The 23444-nt window shown below is 38.4% G+C and overlaps 1 protein-coding gene across 7 annotated transcripts in view; it reads right to left on the bottom strand.

The window, feature by feature from the left end:
* PTPRC (protein tyrosine phosphatase receptor type C) overlaps positions 1-23360 on the bottom strand; it is a 62785-nt gene extending 39425 nt beyond the window's left edge. For 6 of the 7 annotated variants that reach the window (XM_051624415.1, XM_051624419.1, XM_051624420.1 and 3 more), the window contains exon 1: positions 23102-23257. In XM_051624415.1, coding sequence (XP_051480375.1) covers positions 23102-23168 — 67 coding nt within the window. In that variant the 5' untranslated portion in view covers positions 23169-23257. Of the gene's footprint in view, positions 1-23101; positions 23258-23303 lie in introns of those variants that run through there. The other variant, XM_051624417.1, reaches the window with a different exon arrangement.
* Positions 23361-23444: the final 84 nt, after the last annotated feature.

Below are 23444 nucleotides of genomic sequence, written 5' to 3'. Positions count from 1 at the left end.
CTAAATCTGAATTGCAAAATCTGGGCAAATCTGGACTCTGCCCCTTCAGGGAAGCTCAGCCGGTGCTATCAAGATGGGACCTGCACCTCATGTCATGCCAAAAAAAGTGATGAACAGATTTCAGAAGACAGCTGAGCATGTACAACTCCTAAATGCAACAAAAACTTTGAATAAAAGTGGTTTCTCAACCCCCTTTCCTTCTTTAGTTTTCTTTTGAAAATTAGATCTTTAATTTTGAAGACAAACTCTGGGCAGTTACCTGCATTTGAAATGTGTAATCTTTTTTTTTTTCTTTCTCTGTTTGCAAGTTTAATTATAACAAACATGAGATGTGAGCCCTGACTTCAACTAATAAGATATCTGATAATTATAAGTAAAAAAAGGGAAAAGAATTAATCTGAATTTGCTTTAAATCCTGTGTTGACCAGCCTTTTCTGACAGCCAGTATATGTTCAGTGTTTCAGGAGATGAAAATAAAGTCTCAGAATGGAAGAACTCCAGTCTGCTCAGAGGGATTGTGGTGCCCCGTATTCCAGGCAAAGAACCTGAGAAATCTAAAGCTCACGTGCCTCAGGATTTGAACTACACTAATTTTAGTATTGCTTTAAATAATTCAAGGGAAAAGGAATATAAACAGGCTATGCTTCCATCTTCTGTGTGTGGCAAGCAATTTTCATTAGCATTTCATACATATTTTCCTTTCTTCCATTTCTTCTTATATTTTTTTACTTTAAACATATTCAGTGAGCAGTCTGGTAAAGAAAAGTAAAAACAAAGATAATACATAAAGATGCTAGACAATAATTTATGTAGGAAAAGAATTTTATGGACCTTTCAAAGTACAGGGATCCAGGGAAAGCCCTCGGGCCAAAGCTAAGAGAACATCCAATTTCATGCTCTAAATAATTTTACACTCTTTATATAGGCATAGCAATGCACAATCCAGGAAATCCAGCAGACCTGCAAGCATTTCTGGTATCTAATAATAAGAATGATGTACATAGTGGCATTGCATATCTTATGACAATAGCAAGAACAACTCTTGCTGGGAAATCAGAAACTCAATTTGATATGTAAAACAAGTTTGTGTACACACATAGACATAGAGCAGTCTGGAAGAAGCATGTGTAATGTCTTCTGTAAGGACAGATGGAAAAGCTGAAGCAGAAAGAGCCAGTATGTGCAAATTCCATTCTTTCAAGGTCTATACCTTAACAGCATTTGGTTGAAATGCTGATTATGACCATGTGACCTGGTATAATTAATTGCTCTTTCATTTTTAACTAAGGGAATATATTAGAAATTCTTCAGTTGTGTAGATTAAGACACTTGGAGATATTATTTAGCACATACACAGCATTTCATATGCATGCTGCACAAATCTGATAGCATGAACAAACAAAAAAAGACAAAAAGGTTGTGGTAGATGTTCAAGAAAGCACTTCTGCACACAAATTCATCATTGACTTCAGTAGAAACTAAGCCCATAGTTAGAATAAGCATGATGTTCTGAATCAGAACTCCTACAGCCTGGCACGTGACTGAGCTCTGATACCTGCCCAGCAGCAAATAGAAATAGGAAGTGAGGACTGACAGTGCTTCTTCACTCAGCATTCAGCTCTCCTGGCTTGGGAAGGCACATGAGCCTTTTCTCTGCATGTCACTAAGTGCATATAGACCAGCTCCAGTCTGGAATCACCTGGCTTTCCATGGGCTGCTCTGCACCAATGTGTGTGCTGTTAGGAGTACTTGGATAAACTGAACTATGATCAAAACCCTACAGCACCTGCAGCCAAACTGTGTCAATTTGTCTGTTTTTATAACACTTCATACTGCAGAGAAAATTATGAAAGACATATAATGGTGCCCAATGTTAGCAAGGCAATTGAGACCACTATACCTGAAGATTCAAACAGGCTGCAGTATTTCAGTTAGTATTTTCAAGATTACTTTCACATCCAAGAAAGTTTGAAAAATCAATTCAAAAGTAACACTCTAGCTTATAGATTCCCACTTTGCTGCACAAGATTCTTCTCTAGGAAACTCTATGATCAAGAACGCACAATGCTCTGCCCATTCTAACACCTGCTGCAAAATCTATCAATTGTGCATTTTTAACACATTTAATGTTACGCCTTTCTTTCCTTTTGGAAATAAACTATGTTCTTTATGTACATTTACATAATCAAGACCCAAAGAAACTAAGAACAGATCAACAGCATCTGCAGCAATAATGCTGTAAAGCAATCTGAAATAGTGTACTGAAAGATAAGGCAGGAAACCAGCAGCCTTCTTTAGGTTAACAGGGCCAAAGAAAACCTTTGCAAAGATCAGTAAACTCCCAAGAAAATGAGGAACACAGTGATGAGGAAATGGAATTCCCCACCCAGGACAAATGTTCTTCTGGTAGGGGATGAGTAGTCAATCCTCTAGGACCACAGCAGATGGTATACAAGACAGTTGAATTAAAGGCTGTCAGTTAATTTTGGCAGATGTCTGGGCAGATAGCTACCCCAAAGGATTGGTTCTCTGATGAATGGAAATGGAACTTTTATAAAAATATTTTCCAAAGAATGCAAGAAATGGCACTGAGGTCCCTAACATCACCCACAAGAGCTGACATTTCCCCTGCTCAACCCCCAATCCTGGGTGATTGGCTGCAGTGGAGGAGCTGGCTCTGCAGAGCTGAGTGGGATCCCTCTGCACCTGGTATCGTGGGGAATTTCCCAAATTAGATGAATTACAATCTGTTTGGCCATGGCTTTCTCCCTGTGAACATGTGTCTGTGTTACCTCAGATATGTGTGCCTCAGCGTCTGCTCTCCAGCCAGGACTCCAGGTGCTTTTACTTGTGCAAAGGTACACACTGCTAAAATGGCTTAATTGCTAAGCATGTTTTGCCTTTAGTTTTAAGCTATTGGCAGTTACTAATGAAAGTAATCTTTTATCTCATCAATGTTAATGAGCCTTGGCACAAGGATACTAAATGTGGTTGTAAAAATCCTGCTTCTGTTGTGCTACTGCTTGTTCAGGGACCTCTCTGTCTTGCTTTGCTGTCCCCTCTAGTCACATCCTTTTTGGCTATGAGTCATTACAGTTAATCAGACATATGGTCAAACTTCCATTTCAGTATAAATCAACTCCAGTTTAGATATGAGTGGCTTAAGCATGGGAGTGTTCCCATTGTCTTGATAAGTTCCTGCCTTCGGACCTTACAGGACAAAACTCAGATGTCAATATTGGTGTTTACCCATTAGCCTGAAGTTTTGCTTACTCTTCACACACTGATTTGGCAGAGATTTAGAGATATCACATAAAGTAAATAAAACCCACTGCAATCCAACAAAACTGTTGTTAAATGTTTCTGATCTCTGGCAGTAATTTTGTCCAACAAAACATCTTCATGTGTTGCTCCCCACTCTCTGCATTAATGCCGGCACTTAACACAGCTTGTGATGCAGTGCTGAATATATACATTGATGGTCTAAGAGAGGGGTCTGGGACTAGATGCGGGTCCTGCAGGCTTCACTGCTTTCTGCACATGAACCAGATAATGCTACTGACTGCTGGGAAGCATAAAATTGCAAAAGCCATATGTGATTGGCTACGTCTTGTCTTTTTGCCTTCCCCAACCCCCCCCCGGCCCAGATGGTTAGAAGTTCCTGATTCTCTGGTGTTTCTGAGGCAGTTTCAGCAGCCTGCCTCTAAACTGTAATGGTCCTGTGTTCAAGGGGCTGGTTATTTCCTGCCTGGCTCTGTTCATTATCTTATCATCATGCATCTGCTTATGTCATGCACCAGGAAACTGGTCCTTGAATCTGATTATGCCTCCCCAGGACAAATATCCCCATCTAAAAAGATGTGTCCAGTCTCTACAGCCTGAACACCGACCGTTCTTACACCAGAGATTTACTATGAACTTGCAGTTGCTTTAGAATTGCCCCCTAGGTTGTCTATTTTGGGATGCCTTGACAGTTTGCTATCTCTCTGCCAACTTGATCAAAAATTCTGAAATTCAAAGGTGACAAGATCAAAAAGATTGGTTCAGCCTTTTACAGAGATAGAAATTTGGATCTGCTTGCCCAGCAAGCCTGTGACAGGTGACCATGGCACTGTTTATCCCTTTAGTCTTGACCAGATTTCACTGGAGAAGCACTACTTGACTTCAGGTAAACTAGCAAGCTTAATGAAAATTTATGTTTCTTTTCTAATTATAAATTTCCAAAATAGTCAGCCCTGTTTATTAGTTTATTGCTAAAGATAAATAAAAATTTAAGTTCCTACCATTATTCCTGCCAAACACAAGAATAAAAAGAAAATGTCCGTTTCTACCTAGTCTATAACTTCATTTGAAATGTATGTGTATTCCAGAAATAGAATACAGTTTATTTTTTTAAATAATTTAAGGCTGCATATTGAACATTTTTTGAACAAGGAGAACAAAGGAACTAACAGTAAATAATTATTACAGATGTACAAGAAGACTTGTGTTAGCTACAAATTATGGAAATGTACTTATGTTCATCTGCAAAACTAACATGGCAGATGAGTAGCCAGAGCTGTTTTCTGCTCCTCCTCCTGACACCACCAGGAAGAGGCTGAGTTGCATCAGAAGAAGATGTAGCTCACGAGGCACAACTTCAGTTGTACAGACTAATCAAGCATAATTTTTCAAGCATTTTCATGTTTTTACAGTCTTTGCAACTAATGGACTTCTTTCAATTTCCTGGTAAATGGCAGTGTGCAAGAACTATATGGTGTCACAGGATGTGGGTGCCTTAATTTTATCTCCATTTTGCAGAACACTGGTATGTACTTAGCAAACCAGCTCTCAGCTTGCATTGTAAGCAAGTGCCTTCCCGTTCCCATGGCAAGGCTGCCTGTAAACCCACAAATTAGTAAACTTCCTCGCCAAGTTGAGGTGAATAGCAGCAATGTACAAAAATACTAGCACTTCAGCCTACATCATTTGAAAATAGAATTTTGCAAAACTAAACTGGCACAAAGTGTAGTTGTCCTAATGACTCATCTTGCATTTTTAGCATGCTTCCTTAGCTGCAAAGCACTACACAAGGACTCTCTTCAATGACGCAAGCCTCATGGTACATCACAGTGTTAGTCAGCTATTACCTAAGAAATAAGACTGCTTGTAGTTTACCTTCCATCAGGATTACACTGTACACAGAAAATCCACTGACTGTCCTGGATTAGGATGATCTGAATTGCCCAGCACAAACATCCAAAGTACTTTTTCCTTTTATATTTCTGTTATTGCTGTTTCCAGTGTTCTTTAATTACTGAAGGTTCATTGTTGTAAAGTCCACAGAGCCACCTTTAAAAAGAAGATTACTGTAGTACACTGACTACCTGCACCATGGCAACTGAGGCTTAGGGAGCTGTTTATTATGTTTATTTTAAAATCATATTCCTAAGCCCTTCAATAAATTTTGGGTGAATCCCACATTATTCAGCTGAGAAGCTTACTTTCTTAAAACAACATTCAGAAGATTCACACAGAGTTCTTTCCTTAAAGAAAATCTAGCATAAAAAAAAAATGGCAATGGGTCTCATCTCTTCTCACTGCTCACATACACAGTCACCCTGTGCTGTTACACTGCTGCACCCCTTTTCTCACACCACTAACAGACTGTAGCATACCCGGCTTTCAAACATTGCCTCATACTTTCAAGCAGTGAACAGGAATCCCTGTAGGGTCAACTGAATGATTTTTTTTTTTTTTTTTTTAAGATGTCTTTTGTCTTCTGTTTGGTTGCTCCTATTTCTTTTTAACAATCTAGCTGATGCACCAAGTTATTCACAGCTTTTCTCATACACTGGAATACTTAATTAATCTATTATGGTTTATGGTATGCCCTGAAGTAATTTCTTCTTCATTTTGGTAATAATTCTTTGAATTTTACCTATAGCAGTTGATATTTAGTTTGCATCACTTCAGATGTATTTCCAGCTTCAGAAGAACACCTCTATCTAGTATCTAAACAAACACTAATTTATTTATTTTTTTTTCTGGCTTTCCTGCTCTCCATTTAGGCTCAGGCACACACTTGCCTAGTGTATTACCATGATTTCATTACAGGTTCTGGAAGTTCAGTTTGGGTTTTTTTTTAATATCTTTTCTCTAAGTTCAATCTAAAATGCTTTCTCTTAGAGCTAACTTCCAAACACTTGTCCCAGAGAACAACAGTGCTCATAGCCTGCAAAAGTAACACTGGGGACTTCAGAGATGTAACTTTTACTCTGTTTAAATTATACCTAGAAGATAGCATATTTATCTGCAAGACATTACATTTATATAGTATCTCACATCTCTTACTTTCTAATACCAAGTGTGCACAGATTTTTTTTTAAAACTAATTCCAAATGCCTAGTTATAAGACAGGAGCTCTTCATGCTAAAATTCTAGCAAGGCGTTAAACAGTGCAAGGAGTCATTTGGTTAGGTATACTGGGAGCTCAACATAACTGAGTGAATTAACTTTGTTTCCCTGTATGACCATTTTCCAGTCTACCTTAGTATTATTTGCAGTGAGACTGCCTTGTCCTCACAAAGAACAAACTCAATTACTATGAACTTCCAAAGCACCGGAAATAAAACGGAGAAGAATTTTTCAGACCAACTTTAAAATTGAGAGAGGTAAAACCAAATTACCACATCTGTATATTGTTACCTGTGTTTTTCTTAAAAGTGGAATATATTCTCTCCAAGCGGCCTCAGACTTCATCCTTAATGCATCAATAGAAATGTATTACTATGTCTATACCAATAAACCTGAAAACATTTCCAAGATTACAGGTCAATCAAGCATAACAGACACCAAAGGGGAAGAACCTCCATGTGCCATACTCTGGTTGATAGATGAAGGAAACCTAAATCTCCAGGAAAGAAGAGAGCATCAACATGTGCCAGGATGCCGCCCTGGACAGTCAGAAGGCCAAAGCTGCAAGGTGCAGCTTAGAGCATACTACTACCTGCAGAAGAGATCCAGTCAAAGGTGTTTTCACCTGGGTATTTCATAGAATCATACAATGACTAATGTTGAAAGGAACCTTACAGATCATCGGGTTCCAACCTCCCTGCTATGAGCAGGGATGCTTCACACTAGACCAGGCTGCATAAAGCCTCATCCAACATGGCCTTAAACACCTCCAGGAAGGGGGCTTCCACAACCTCCCTAGGCATATATCTTGTCTACATTGTAATTTTTTAAGGATTTTTTATTTATTTCATAGCTTGCATCCTTAAACTTTTGAAAAATATTCCTATAAATAAAAACAGTTTCTTTAATTTAAATTGAAACTCCCCCAAAAATATTATGTCTGCTTAACGGAATTATGAAAATCAGAGAAAAGAAAAAAATCAGTTGATTTCAATAAAGTTGCCCTGATAAATCATAAGTGCCATAGAAAATAAGGGTTCCTACCCTGGATTAAAGGTATATTTAAATAAAGAAAGTTCATTTTGATTAATTATTAGTCTGCTGACAGTACAACACTAGTACAATGGACAGAGATGTGTCCTTGAAATGCCTCTGGCCTTGTAAGCCAAAAAAGTGGCAAATACTGGGTTTTGTAGAAGTTTAACAATTTCTGCATCTCCAGAGGAGCCTTTTAAACCCCTCAGATCTGGATAATCTGTACTGTATAGTGTTTAAACCTCCTTTTTTTTTTTTTTCTTCTTCCCCCTGTAGTGTGCAGACAACCCATCTGAGCTGAGAAGCTCTTTGGAATCTTTTTTACTCTCTTTATTTTCCTCATAGCAAGGCTTCACCTATGAAAAAGGCGTGAGCTGGGCTGGTGCTCACCAACTTATCATTACATTAATAAAGGCATCAAAAGCAGTATTAAAAACATGCACCAGTAAGACTGTAAACACTGGACACTTTAATATTAAATCTAATTATTTTTAGCAAAGAATCATCAAAGTACTGAAATTCAGAAAGCCTTTTGGATATTGTAACAGCAGCAGGCATTTGAAAAGCGAGTGTATCATAAAGATAATGAGCAGAGAGACCAAGCTAGCCTCTATTTGCAATCAAACTGGTTTTTTCTCCAGCAACTGCATTGTGAAGCTTCTAGATGGAATCTGCGCACAAGAAACCAACATCCAACACTTCAAATACTCAGCATCACACACTGTCAGTCATTCCCAGTGTTCTTCATTATGAGTGAAATCTCCTGTCTCAGTATGAGAAGAATTCATAGGGATTTGGTTTTGAGTTTGTTTTTGAGCTAAAAGCTTTGAAGCACTTTTGTTCTGAAATGTGGCATTACAATGAATTTCATGACAGATCATTTCCCTAATGATCACATTTCCTGTAGCAGCATTTCTCATCTGCCTCTACGACTGCACCAACACTGCAACCACATACTCTCTGCAACACCTTCCACCTCCAGTGGAAACATGATTTTATGTGCACAGATTGAAACAGAACTCAAAGAGATGGGTCACTGTGACCTATGACATAGATTAGGTGTCTGCATCACATTTCTTCTACAAGCAGAGCAAATGGTAACTTTTATAGAAATCTGCCCCACTAAGATGTATCACTGTAATTCTGATCATGTTAATTCCCATTTGCATTTGCCTCCTGCAGTACAACAATAATTCCAGATCACAGAATTAAATGCAACTGCTGAATGTACTGACCTCTGTTGCAAAATTACTAGCACACCTTTGTTAATTCCCTGCTCTTGATTTACTTTTGCTTATGCTCCAGAACGACTAAAAGGTGACATCCCTTGATCTTACCCAACTGTCCCAGCAACCCTTCGATTTGATACCCCTGCCTGGAAGCAGGCAGAAATTTTCTTTGAAGCTGACAGCAATCTTCTCCCAGGAAGAAGGATTAATACTTTCACATCGTCTTCCACTAGTCTTTGCTAAATATCAGGTTAAGTTCTTGCATCCACCCTTTGCCAGGGTGACATGTACTTTATGCAGAATGTTAACCCAGGATTTCTGCAACTAGCTGAGGTGTTACACAGGCCTCCTACCACTCTGCTGATTGACTGAAATTCATTAAATTAACAGTTAACTTCACTCAACAATCAGCTACTCTCTCCTCTTGGTTTGCATTGTTAGATAAGAATTTTTGCTTGAGTTTGCTACAAAATATGTTACTTCATTTATGAAATAACAGTCACAGACAACTTAAAAATTCAAATTAAAAAAAAATGCTCCTTCTTGTCTTCATTCCCCCTCCATCTTTTTGCTTTATACTCAGCAAAAGTTCCAGATTATTTCTTTTTGTCCAACAACTTTCCAGGTGACCTTTTAGAAGTCAGCTCTCTGGATCTGTTTTAACCTGAGAATAATGACTTTTCTTTGCTAAATTTTTTTGAGCTCTGTGTAACAGCAAGATACTTAAGAAGGTGCATTGAAGTCCATTTATGAAGCAGAAATCTATTCAGTGATAATTTGCTATTATGAGCAGATGTCTCTTTTCTTTTGCATTATCTTTAACAACTAATGTTTAGCAGCACTCACTAACATAAATACATGGTCTGATTTCTGGAAATACTTACTTTTCCCTATAAAGACACATGTTCCATCATTGTTTTAAGGAAATTTCATTTCTTTGTCTCACTTAGAAAATAACAATGACGCTTACTGACATTATGTTTTGCTCAAAACCTCTTACACATGTAACAAATAATCAAGGTTCAGGTACATTCCTGAATGCAGAAATCTATTCTAAACCCTTTGGCATTTATGAAGAGCTACTGTATTTCTAATTACATACATAAACCCACACTCTATAAAGAACTGTCATCCCATTAATGGTTTGAGAATCCTGAAGAGTGGGTACATGGTGGCTAAGGGATCAAGTCTTGTGTGTCTAGCCTGACAGTGACATATTTTAATCTCACTGGTGTGGCCTCACTGTGTGTGAGCACTGTGTGCAGTTTTGGGCACCACAGTATAAAAAGACATCAAGCTATTGGAAGGTGTCCAAAGTAGAGCCATGGGGATGGTGAAGGGGCTGTATGGGATGACTTATGAGGAGCGGCTGAGATCACTTGGATTATTTAGCTTGGAGAAGAGGAGGCTGAGGGGTGACCTCATTGCAGTCTGGGGCTTCCTCACGAGGGGAAGAGATGGGGCAGGTCCTGATCTCTTCACTCCTGTGACCAGTGACAGGACTCGGGGAAATGGCAAGAAGCTGAATCAGGGCAGGTTTAGGTTAGATATCAGGAAAAGGTTTTTCACCCAGAGGGTGCTTGAGCACTGGAACAAGCTCCCCAGGGAAGGGGTCACAACACCAAGCCTGCCTGAATTCAAGAAGCATTTGGATGATCATCGTCTATGATTCTAAGAAATTGGTTCAAATTAAACTAGTACACAACTCTTCACTTTCTTAACAGTACAGATTTAATAAGTAATAGCAATAAAACCTTAGTAACATTTGTTTCAAAGATAAGCAATATTTTTTCCAAGCAAAAGTCTTACAAAAAGAGTTTGAAAGCTTCTCCAGGTAAGCATTTTCTGAAGGAACACTATAATTGTTTCAGTAGTGCAGCTCTAACCATTATTAAGATACGAATGAGATCCCTTCCTGACTGGAAAAAAGAGCTTATTTTTCTTACTTAGATATTGCTTCTTCCCCTCCACATTCATTCTGCACAATATGTTTACTCTCTAGAGAAAAGAAACATTCTCAGCGACTTCTCTGAGCAAGAATTCCTCCCCTTCCCCTTAAGAACTGCCTTTAATCATTGTTACAAGTGGAAGAATGATAGTATTCTGCCTACGCTTCCTGGAAACCTGGCCTAGACCTGTGTGTCTGCTTTTATCAAAATATCCATCAAAGGTCAGGTAATTTTCCATACTCATCTAGAGACAAAGATGCTACCTATCTTGATGAATCAGTTCAAGAGTGTTAGTGCTTCTCCCTCAAAATGAATCAGAGATAATCACTACGAAAACTAAGGACATTATTTCCATAACTATAAGTGTGCTCAGTATCACAATCTTAGATTCCACAGATTTTTCCACTGTGGGTCCCCAATCCAGTTTTTACCCGGCTTCAGAGTTGTTGACAGGAGACAAGGGACCAAGCAGCAAATCAGTTGATTATGACTAAGTAGTCAGCAGAGCTAAGCTCTGCACTAGTTCTATTGGCTATCAGAAAATATGAGGCCAATCAGGGAGCATCAGACACCAAGTGCTAGTTGTAAAAAAGAAAGAAAGGAAAGAAAAAGGCTTTCTTCATGCTACAACTGAAGAAATGCTGGAGATAAGCCTTTAAGTTTTCATCCTCTTTAGACTAAGGTAAAATGGTGGTCATGCCTTCAGTACTTCTCTACTCCTTACATAGGAAAGAAGTCCCCTAATTTATTGGGGAAAAAACCCCATGCTGTGTGTTTTATCATCGGGACTGCAGGTACAATATATCAGCACATTCATTGTAAGTCATTTCAAACGTCAAAATTTCCAAAGCATAAAATGGATTTAGGAGCCTAAGAGATCCTCAAGAAATCCACTATAGCCATTTAAAAATAAATAGATAGATAGATAGATAGATAGATAGATAGATAGATAGATAGACAGATAGATAGATAGATAGATAGATAGATAGATAGATAGATAGATAGATAGATAGATAGATAGATAAAACCCTGTCACCTTCAGCAACAATGCAAAGAAACTTGACTTGAATCAGTTTATGCTCGTCCAGTTTGCACTGGATTTTTAGTATTAGTTCCTCAACTCTGTTTCAAATACTGGAAGAGTAGCTATGAAAAATCTTGACTTGCTTAATTTACAACATTGCCAGAAGTGCAGCATGGAAAGTGGCAGATACATGTGAATTTCACAATGCATGATGACTGTTTTAAAATCAAATTGTACATACATAAGCTGTTGCAAAAGACGTTGTCTGGAGAGCAAAGGTATTCTTATTCAAGAGTTGGCAAATGCCAACTTGTATCGCCAGGTCAAAGCCCTAGCTCTTTGCGTTTCCTAACACTTCTGAACATTCACCAAGATAATTCAATCTGTGATTGCAGACTCTTCTTTTTGTCCAGCACAGAAACACTCCAGAGGGTACAGTGAAGACACTTTTTGCCTGCAAAGCTAACACTGTGCATGAGCCATAGAGTTAGTGATACACAAAGAAAGAAGAGAGATCACACAGCTAAGTAGTAAAATACTGATTTAGGTAACAGGATTATATTCCAGCTCTTGTCACATAACTGTTGTATGATCTACTTATACTAAACTTTCCACACAAAATTCATGAATAATTGACCTGCACTTAACAGGTTTTTATCTTAAATATATCAATCTGGTTCACAGAAGTGGTGACCTTTCAAAACTGCAAATTAACTGAAGTGGTGCTTGCCTCACATTTAATTTTCTGAATCAACAGATTGATTTTGTCTTTGGATCATTTTGTCATCACAAACACAAAAATCCATATGTGTGTAGCTACAGAAGATGAGCACCATTCTCAAAAAGCTAAATATTTTTAGCTGCAGAAAGTTTTGAACAGGAATTCTGTAAATGCACCCTGAACTATACATTGAGCAACACATATATTCTCTACACAGAGAGGAGAATCTTGTAGTGGAAAAATGGCGTTTGACAGGAAAAACTGCAGAGGATATAGAGACCAGGCTTCTTCCTTAAAACTTGGTCCTTAGCTTCATGTCACTCTATACACGTGATTTCTTAGTTTTTAAAAACATCACCCTCAAAAAAAAAATAAAAATCAGAAACTCCATGAAAGGGCACAATGTCACTCCTTGAGGCTGATCAGCAGGACTGGGATGTGTGTACCTCCTTGCTCAGACCCGCCTCTTGGTGTTTAGGTAGTAAAGTTAACTTTAGAGAAAAAATTATTTTCTGTGTAGGACAGGGCCAGAAGAATTTAATCGATGAGTTTTGCAGATATTTGCTGATAGTTCAGGTGAGGTAAAACCTGGGGACATGGGCTGCTCCGCTCCCTGCTGCCATCTCAGTCCCAGTATCCAATCTCTTCTCTCACCAGTTTCACTATCCTTCCTCTGATGCTTTGGAGTAGCAATAGCTGTACCATCACATCCTGACTCCTTGTCCCACAACATTGATCTCCCCTCATTTGACTTCATATCAGATCAGAACTCCCTAATGAATGTTAATTCTTCTAACTATGGAACATTTCACTAAAAAGACACCAGCTGCATCCACTAACACTGTAAAGATCTGACATAAGCCAGCATTGCAGTGCTTTTTAAATTATTCAAAACCAATTCCATGCACACACACACAAAACCCAAAATAAACCAAAAAAACCACAACCACATCTCTGTAGAGCTCAATAATTTATTTTTTTTTAAATTCTATAGTATATTATGGATCCAGGTCACATTTGAATTAATTGCAGGCAATTCCCAAAGCTTGGGTCTACAGAGTCCACTACCTGATATTGGGGAAACATAATGTAATCCTCTGCAATCCTGAATATAAGTTCTTTATTTCTCCTTTCTTTTTTCAAGAGAGAAGAGTTATAGAGTGGGGTTTTTTCAGTCTAAATAAACGTTATGTCAGTTACAGTTCAAAACTGATTTATTATTGCTATTACTATTTATGAACACTTAAAATATGAGAATGCTGAATGCGACACAATCATTTTCAGAACAGAACAGAATGTGGTCCCTCTCTTTCATATACAGATGCTGTTTCTGCTAGCTCATCTCCTGCAGATAGAGTATCCGCTACAAGAATTAAGAATTGGAGGGGTGAGATTACATGCTCTCCCATACAAGGAAGTGAATGGTGTGTATACTTGTAACACATCATCTACACATTCCGTTGTTTATTTACTGTGTTTCACTCACTGGTGAGAGAATGCAATATGTTAATGAAAGGATTAAACAGCTGGAGAAAATAATCATTGCAAATAAACCTAATGCCTTCGTATATGACCTGATTTTTTATTGTTTCTATATAGTGAGAGAGAAGCTTTAGAGCACTGTAAGTTTTTACTTTCAGCAATTTAATCATTCTGTGATTTTTATGATTAAGAGTTATCTTCCATGAATATGTGCATCAGTTTTTGTAATGTAAAGAAGAGCACAATGGGAGACCTGCAATACATGGACCTCGGCAGGAAAGTTTATTTTGGATCCAGGCAATCATTTATTCAGCTTTATGCAACTTTGAGCAAGATGTTGTATGTACCTTTCCCAGAAAAGAAAAACATAGCGTCAAGGACTCTGCAAGCTCTTTGGCTAGGCACATATGCTACTATTACTTTTTCCCTTACCTGTCTTTTTAAGAAATGCTCATGCTGTCCAGACTCATCTCATAAATCCTTCAAGGACAAGATCACATTTCACCTATGTTTGTACAGCACCTAACCCAACAAGAATGCTGATCATGGCTGTGGCCATCAGCCCTACTGCACACACAGGTCAGTTATACACACACACAGGAGCTGCTCCTTCCTGACTTTCCAAGTGTTCAGTATTTGCAATTTCAGGAAAAGTTTAGGAAAAGATGAACTTGCAGCTGCAAACTCCAAGTTTTCACGTTGTCTCAGTGACCTACACATGCATGTCTTCTGAAAATCTGATAATTTTCTTCTATGAAAAAACCATTCTCAAGTGGTTTGGAGCTTACAGTCAAAACTGGGGATGTCTCCTCCAAACAGCTCTCAAAAAGCAGAACATAAAGTTTGAAGACCTCAGTAGGTGTTAAAAAAAAAACAAAGTGGACTTTATTTGTCTGTTCTAATATAAAGCCAAAGAAAAATTAAAACACAGTAAAATACCATAAAAATAAAATACATTCTGTAAGACACTTGAAAGCCTTTTCAGACTTTCGACTGACCTCACCACTGAGGTGAGACTGAGGTGAGCAGCAACTCTGTTGCAGAGAGAAATGGCATCAACTGCAGACCAGCCAAAAATGACTTATCTGACATGCTCTGCATTAAGATGTCTTCACTGCTCCGTGAAGAGTGATTTTTAGAAGCTGTGGTTTGCAAGCAATCCTTCCCTTGCCATTTAAGGCACACTGCTGCAATGACGACACACTTGTTGACATTTCTGTAGGAGAATCACTTCTACTTTTTAAATGGCTCTCTTCCTAACATTATCACAAAAACCTTTAACAAGCTAATGTGCCAAGCACTTGTCTCTTTATTCAGGGTGGTGCAAAACTGTATCTTAGCAGGCCCTTAAGCCCAATATTAATCACAGCAGGAAGACAAATGCAGCTGTCACTTTTTTATTAGCTTTTGGAAAATTCTGACCCTCAAACCTTGGAATTTTTGAGGAACCCTTTTTCCTGAACTCTTCTACTATTTGTAATGAACTTAACAGATCATGTAGTGACTCAAAAGGCACCTGTAGGTGAGTTTTCCATGAACAATAGGCCTCTGTAAACACTATCTTACTGCACATTAAAACTTATTTAATCACTTCAAAATCCTCATGGCCAAACTGGCCAGTCTTCAGAAAAGTATGAAGTGCTAAATTCAGGAGGCCAAACATGACTGGATTTTATTAAAGCTTTACCTCTGAGTATTACAAAACCTCTAAATATTACAAAACCTTGATCTATTAATATCAAGGATAAATTACTCTTTATAGATCTCACATTCATTTCCTTGTACTGCTTCCCTTGTGTTCAGCATCACTCCACTGTAAACCTTCTAAACTGTATGTATTTAAGATGACAATGGGTTAAGCTGTATTATTCCTTACGTTTTTAAAGCGACAGTGAGCGCATTGGGCTGTTCTCAGAAACATTTATTTCTAAGTCATTTGATTAGCAGACTGGGACAGCAAAATCAGAAATGCTACTAAGTTGCACTAACGCACATTTTTTACTGCTGTTTCATATCTTTCCCTCAAACCTCAACCACATTTCCTATTTCAGACTACCATGCTAGTCTGCAGGTGTGTGGAGGATGTAGAAAATTCTTTCAGTTCTGTTGAGACAACACAGTTGAGCACAGAAGAATTAATTAACTGCAAACAAGGCCAAGTAAGTTGTGTACTTACTGGGCAGTCTCAAGTATCAGAAATGTTACTTCCACTCACACACACCAATACATGGCACAGGCTTGCACATTCATACACATTATTTGGCGATGAGGGAACTTGTATATTGCTTACAAGAGACCTAGGACAATAATCCCTCACTGCCATCAGGGACCAACTAATAAAAAATAATATACCTTTAAAAAATATGTTTCATTATAATTTAAATTATTGCAAGAAAGAGTGAGATGAATAAAAAAAATCCTCCAGATACTCTATCCAAAACTCATGAAAACCAAAAGATTTCTCTAAAGTGTACATGCATGTGAATATGCATTCATTTTGGACATCAGGGGTCTACCACTGGAAGATTAACTAAACTGCTGCACTAGCAATATTAGTCATCTTTCCTTTGATAATGAAAGCATATGATTTTAAATCATATGCTGACAGATTCAGCTTGGCCTGCATTTCTCTACAACAGTTTACGTTTATAAACACTACCACTGAGACTCCTAAAACACCTCATTTACTAGACAGGCTCACTGTTGCATTTACCCCTGAAGTCTGGAGGATGCTTTGTAACATGAAGCCTTTTGCAGCTGTTTAGCACACAGTCTCATCTCAGCTGCAGACACTGGAAGTTAGAAACTGGCAGTCCTGTTCTTATGTCTCACAGGGATTCATTCACCAACTTCAGTTATTTCACTCAGCATTGGTTAAAATGTAGACTAGAGTTGATGTGATCACATTTTAGAGAATTTCAAATTTGCTGAAGGTGAGCACAGTATGGATTGTTCCTACTCAGCACAAATGTATTGGCTCTCCTCTGACAACACCTGTGCTTTAGGACTGAGAACAAGATAGAAATTTATGCACAGGTAATTTTTTCATGCTATTTTTTTTTTTCCCCCCTCAGATCCACTATATAAAATATTCCAATGCACAACCAGTTTCTTCAAATTAATTTCGGGTACTTTACAGCTTGCAAGAGAAAAGCATCCGCCAGAATATTTAAGGAATTACTACTCTACATTTTGCAACAGGATAAAGGCTACTACCTTCAACTTAACAGATGATGAAACTGAGATCTGGAGAAAGAAAAACGACCTAACACTTCAAACTCTGTGTTTCTGAGACAGCCTGGACTGCAGCTGACTTCTGTCTCTCAGATCTTATTCTAGAAGCTTGACTATGTTCTGCCATTTTTCTTGCCCTTTTTTCCCATCCAAATGTGTCTTAACTCACAAGCATCCAGAAACAGTTCAGGGACTAACACTATCTTAAATATTGCATTTGTAGCCTCTGCAATGTATATGATTACCTGGAAAGGCTGTACTAGCCATAAATTTTTGTACCATCTCAGCTGAGGCTCTGTATTGTACCACATTTCCTTGAGTGTAAAATCTTTCAGCTCATATAGGACATACATTCTTCATTTAACAAACTACTATTTCCCTACATGTTGTACAGAAAGCCTCATTGTATGGCTTCATTTTTCTATTAGACAGCTAGTTTGATTATTTATCTTTTTGTCAGGAAAAGAATGTATTTCAAAAGGCAATTAAAAATATTGCTCCGTGGAATCCACATTTTTGCAACAAAAAGTCATTCACACACAACAAAAGACACCTTGAGAGCTCAGTGCAGGGTGGTGGGATGAAGAACAGATTATAAGCAAAGTCTTTGAAACTATAGAATAGAAACCTAAGCAAGCAGGCTAGCTGAGGAGGCACTGACACAGAGAGAATAACTTGAAGAACAGTACTGCAAGGTAGTGGAATAAAAGATAAGAAAAGAAGTGAATCCTGCTAGCTATACAACAGTATGGATAATATGAGCTGGCACTGAAGTGCTCACAACTAGTTTCTAAAATCCTGGCACTGAAGGTCCCAAACTACTCGACTTGAAAGGGAAATAATCCTGAAAATAGATAAAATGCTTTAAACAGCTACTGAACCACCAGTGAACAAGATTTGTTTGCAAGTGCGTGGATAGCCTGGAAATACATCAGGACACACAGTACGAAAGTCTGAGAGAAAAGTCAAGTTGTAGGGGAAAAAACAGCGTTTGCACCTGTATCTGTTTTTTTTTACTCTTGATATTTACAAGAGGATGTCAGAGTTTTGCCACTTTAAAACTTTTACCACTTTTTGCACAGAAGTGCTTCAGTGCCTAAACTGAGCTTTGAAGAGAGTTAACTATTCCCCACAAAATGTTTTGGACTTTCTGTAGTTTCTAAGTTGGCCTGAAAGAAGTAACTGCTTCCTTTGCTAGTTATATGATTAGAGATGAATGTGAACAATGGACATCTCCACGTGATGCAGAAAGCACCAGAGCTCAGGGACAATCATTTCTCCCAGGCAGGACTGCCTGGCAGCCAGCTTAAGGGGTATGTCTGTCCTGAGCAGGGCAGACATCCAGTCCAGCCATAAGCTGGTACATTCCCACAAAGCACATGTTCTTGCTAGGGTTTGAAGGGAGTTCCCTCCCAGCCACAAATTGCTGAACTCATGCTAGCAAGCCTTGCTTGGCACTTTCCTGCAGCACCTCTTGTTCCTCTGCTGTCTTAGGTGCCATCTCTGCAGCCACCCTTGAGTCCTCACCCCTGAGGCTGGCAGCACAGGAGGAACAGCCACCCAAATGAAGGGGAATGACAGTGGAAAGACTCAGGGCAAGTATGTGCTGCAAAACACAGCACAGGGTAACGATGAGACACTTGTGCTAACTCTAAAAGAGGAAGATGAATGAGTATGAAAAGAAGTCAAGCCATGACAGCAGAGAGTTCATTGTGGGTTAACTTGCTCTGTCTTCATGGTGGGCCAAATGTATCCTTATGAATATTAAATCTTAAAACTAGATCAAGAATGTAAACAGAGGACAGAACATTTTCATGGCCTGCTGTTCTCCTTTCCTTGCTCCCAGCATGGTACAGAACACACCACTACGCAGCTGCACTGCAAAAGAAAATAGGATCATTTTCATTTACACACAACTTCAGTGTGGAAACTGCCTACTTGTCTAACACATACAGATGCTCCCAGGGAGGCAGACAGCTCTGCAGATAGGTCACAGGAGTCAGAAAAACAGTTTGATTCCTGATACTAGGAACATTTTGAAAAGTCACTTCATCTTGTTTCTGCCCCCTCTTCTTCTCCCTTATCTCATTATATATGTAATGTCTCTAACCCACTCACTGTCCCTTTGTTCTTCAGAACTTAAATATGTGGACGTAAGTTCATCAAATGAAAACTAAAACTAAAGGAAGTGGTTCCAACATACCATGCCACAGAGAGCTGGATTTTCTTTAGAACTGGTCTCTGCATGGCAGTTTTGCAGCTTTAGGTCTATTCTGTAAAAACATTCTCAGTATGTCAATATACTGATGTGAGCACTTATAGAATGACAAGCAAATGTCTTTTCCAGACTATGTAAGAAAGACCCATTAGTCCAGAATCGATTGTCTCTTGCCCTAGCTGCAGTTAAAATCAATATGCTGCAGCAGCAACCACCCATCTGCTCGTTATGTTTGTGCAGATTTAGGTGAATATCTAAAGCAAATTACATGTTTGGTTCAAACCAGTAACTAATTCTAGTCCAGAAACCACATAGCTATGCTAGCGTGCTGCTGTGCTCCGATTAACATGTGTCCTGCTGTGGCTTTGGTACAGCACCATAATGCAACTTAATGGCTTCCAGTTTAGAAGTGGCTTGTGTCTGGCCAGCCCAGGAAGTGAGCAGGATGGCCTGCACCTCTGTGCACACACAGACTCTGTCTCAGTTGATTTTGAATAAAGCACTGGGGCTGGTCAAGATGTGAAAAGCAGGCAATTTGTTTCAAACTATTAAAGAGGTCCCTGAGTACAGGACTCTGGGGTATGTATATCTGAAAGCCTTAAGTGCACCAGTAAAAAAGAATATGGTACAGTCCTAAGCAGAGTCTGCAGCAGGGCACCCATGAGAAGAGAACATCAGAGGCAGCGCTTTAGCCTTCGCTTTACTTTCTTCTACCTTAATACCTACCCTTCTGCCAAAGTAATACCCCTTATTATTTATCCTACACATACAATGAGCCAAAGTTCTACTACTTAAAAATTAAGTCTGCCACATTGTTTCCAAAGAGGTAGACCCATCTTCGAAAAAGCTTATTACAGAAAGTCAAAGCCATAGGATGAGCTATACTGACACTGATGTCTGTGCAAGGCAATGTAACACTTCCAGGTAGAAACCTCCACAGCTCTTGGGAATGGAGACTGCATGGCCCCAGATTTCATGTGCCTGCCAAAGCTTGGTACTTTAAACTTGGAGAATAAAAAAGTCACACCCAAAACTATCAAGCAATTATTTAGTTTCGTGAAATAAAGGAAGTGGCTCAGAAGTGGGTGAAGGCTTTTGAAAGCTGTCAAATTGCTAATGTGTTTGTTGAGCGTGGAGGAGGAACCTGAATTAATTTTCTAATAGGAAAAAAAGTGCTTGCTTTGCAAGCATTTGAGTTTTTTTTCTAAATGGAATCAAAGGTTTTTTTCTGTTGTTTTTTTTTTGTTTGTTTAATCAGGGAGGGGGCTGGGGAAGAAGTGGCAAAGTGTTGGGGTTGGGGTTTTTTGTGTGTTTTTTTGTTTTGAGGTTTTTTTATTCTGTTGTTTTGGGGGTTACTTTGTTGTTTGGGGCTTTTTTTTTTGCATAAACAGGCATTGATGCATTTTATCAGGTATGTTAACATAACTTTTCTGACTGGAAGGTCAGGATAGATTAGATATTAGTAAATGTTATCAGCCTTACACTAAAGATTTGAAGAAGCACAAATCTGGCAACTAAAGATTTTAGTAAAGCTAGCTATTTCATGTAAGTTCAGCTGAAAGACTAACAAATAGCGCACAAAGCACTGATTAATTTAATGGGATGTTTCAGCAGTGCAAATGTTCACAAGGACCAACTGAATTTTACACCAAGTTTAGTGTATATTGGTACCATATATTGGTATAGATGCGTACATCCACAAATACATTGACTTGGCTTATTTCTTACCAAGAGAACCAGCTCTACATGACTTTCATTTGAGTGATTTACAAAGTGAAAGGGCCATTGTGCAGGCTGTAGATAACCCTAAATTTATTATGTCTTTTAATGTAGTCCGATGCTCTTAAAAGTGGCTTGGTGATGTCAGGGAATTAGAGATGCTTTATAGGATGTCTGGACTTGTGGTAGAAGTCAGACAGCTTTTGTATTTCTCCTGCTAGGTCTTCAAAATCACTTTTGGATAACAATAACAACAAAACAAATTCCAAAGCCCACCCAACACTTGTTAACAAGTGCCTGAAAATTGTTCTTGCCATAAAACTAAAGCCTAGGCCACCTTTTCCAAATGTTTTTCCTCCATTAACAAACTCCTCCCTAGTAGATGCCCCAGTCACCCACGGCTACCAGGCAAAGTAATCTACACAGCAAAGATTAAGTAAAATGGTGCTGTGATCCTTACAGGAGAACCAATCTCTATACAAAACGTCACACACCTTGTTTTCACATGTAGTTGAGTACTTGATACCCCAGCATGAAACTGTAAATGGCTTTAAGCATGGCAGAGGTTAAAAGTTCTCATTTCTTTAAGGGTCTTCTGTTTAGTAAAAGTATGGAGAGAGGAACTGGCTCAAGCTAGACTACTCTATGTGGACAGAGGAAATAACCATTACTTGAAATAAAATGCTGCCATCTCTCTTTCTGTCTTACAGCCGTCTCTGTTAGCAAATACATCGACTGACTGTGGAGGTGGCTGAGGGAGCAGACAGTCACCTGCCCTTTCTGGAGAAAAGGGAGCAGTGGGAAGTCTCAGAAAGACTTATAAAATGGAAAGTAGGATAGTAGATTAGATTTTATTTATATTTTTTTTTTAAGGATGGGAAAACCAAGAGATTTTGTTCTTTTCCTCTGTAGTACAGTATTCATTTGTTTTCTTATAATATCTAACAGTTTACCAATCAGATTTATTCAGTGCTGCCTCTCTTCAGAGACTTTGAAAGACAAGAGAACTAATGCTCAGGCTTCAAACACTCTTCTTTGCTGGTCATAAACTAAAGGCAGATCATTTTCTTGCTTACATGAGAGTAAACCTGGAGTTACTATAGTGACATGATAGTAGACACAGGCATAAATTCAATGTATGTGAAGAGAGGTTTCAGCCCTGCATAGTTTTTTCTGCCATTTCAGAACGTGTTTCAAGCTACTTTTTAGGGTGAGCATTACTTTAGAGAAAAGCTTCTGTGTCTGCCATTAACTGTTCCAAATTACATGAACTAGCTGAACTGATGGAAGGCACATACACATAGAATGCTGTAGGTTCTTTTAATAAAATATTTGCTTAACCATAGATCCATTTTTGTCTTTATATAAATTATTACCCCCAAATTAACTGCTTCACTTCCTAGGCACATTATCTGTGACATCTAGCATGTTTTGCAAAATAAACTTCTTGGGCTCTATCATAAAATTAAAAATGTCAAGTGACAAATTCACATGCAGTGGGGTAAACGGACAGACAATTAAAAATTTTGAAGGCTTTTGAAGAAGCAGCTTTTATGAAATAAATAATATATATTTTACAAATTTAATATAAAATAAGTAACTTCCCAACTGGAGATATTAACATACAATGCTTAGATTTTTAAGTTTTTTTACAAACACCACTGCAGTAAATACCAACATTTGAGGAACTGTAAGCAGATTCTGAGATCAGGGAGAGACTAAAATGGATGGTAAGATTTTTTTCTTGAATTGTTTAAACACAGAAAACAAAGTACTCCATCATCAGATGAAACCAAACAAAGATTGTATCACATAAGAGACCTAAATGTGTTGGTTTTCAAATACAACTACAAATCTGGCTTTTTTTTAATGGTTTGTATAACTCTCACACATGACCACGCAGAAGAAATTTCAGCCTTGTACGTTCTGCGCCCATCTTCCTGATCTAGATTCTGACACTACTGCATACAATTGTATTCTAGTTTCCAAACAAAAATGTTATTTCTCCACTTTGCAAAACTTTTCATTTGCTTTACTTCTATGGAGAACATTTAGGGATCAAAAAGACAGAAAGAAATATCAATTGCTACCTACCTGTGACCAAAGCATCCTGTCCCAGAAATGCAACACCAAATGTTAAGAGTTTAAGCCACAAAAACATGGTTATTTCTGGAAATCAGGCGTATCCTTATGAAACAGCATGTGTCTCTCTCTGGAAAGCAAAATAAGTGTTATCTGTCTGCAAAAGAATTTTTCAGCAAAACTTGAACAAAAAGGAGAATAACTAGGCACATACATTGCACTGCCTGCTTATCTGTGAAGGAGTTGCTTCCTCTGTTACCCCAAACTAACCACTCGCAAACTCGCTATGCAGCTTAGTGATGTCAGAGACAATTACTTCTTCAAAAAAAAATTCTTTCAGTTTCCAGGAAGTCAA

Source organism: Apus apus, chromosome 7 (assembly GCF_020740795.1).
Source record: "Apus apus isolate bApuApu2 chromosome 7, bApuApu2.pri.cur, whole genome shotgun sequence".
NCBI classification, from domain to species: Eukaryota; Metazoa; Chordata; class Aves; order Apodiformes; family Apodidae; genus Apus; species Apus apus.
The sequence above is the reverse complement of the archived record's forward strand: the minus strand, read 5'-3'. Positions and strand labels throughout refer to the sequence as shown.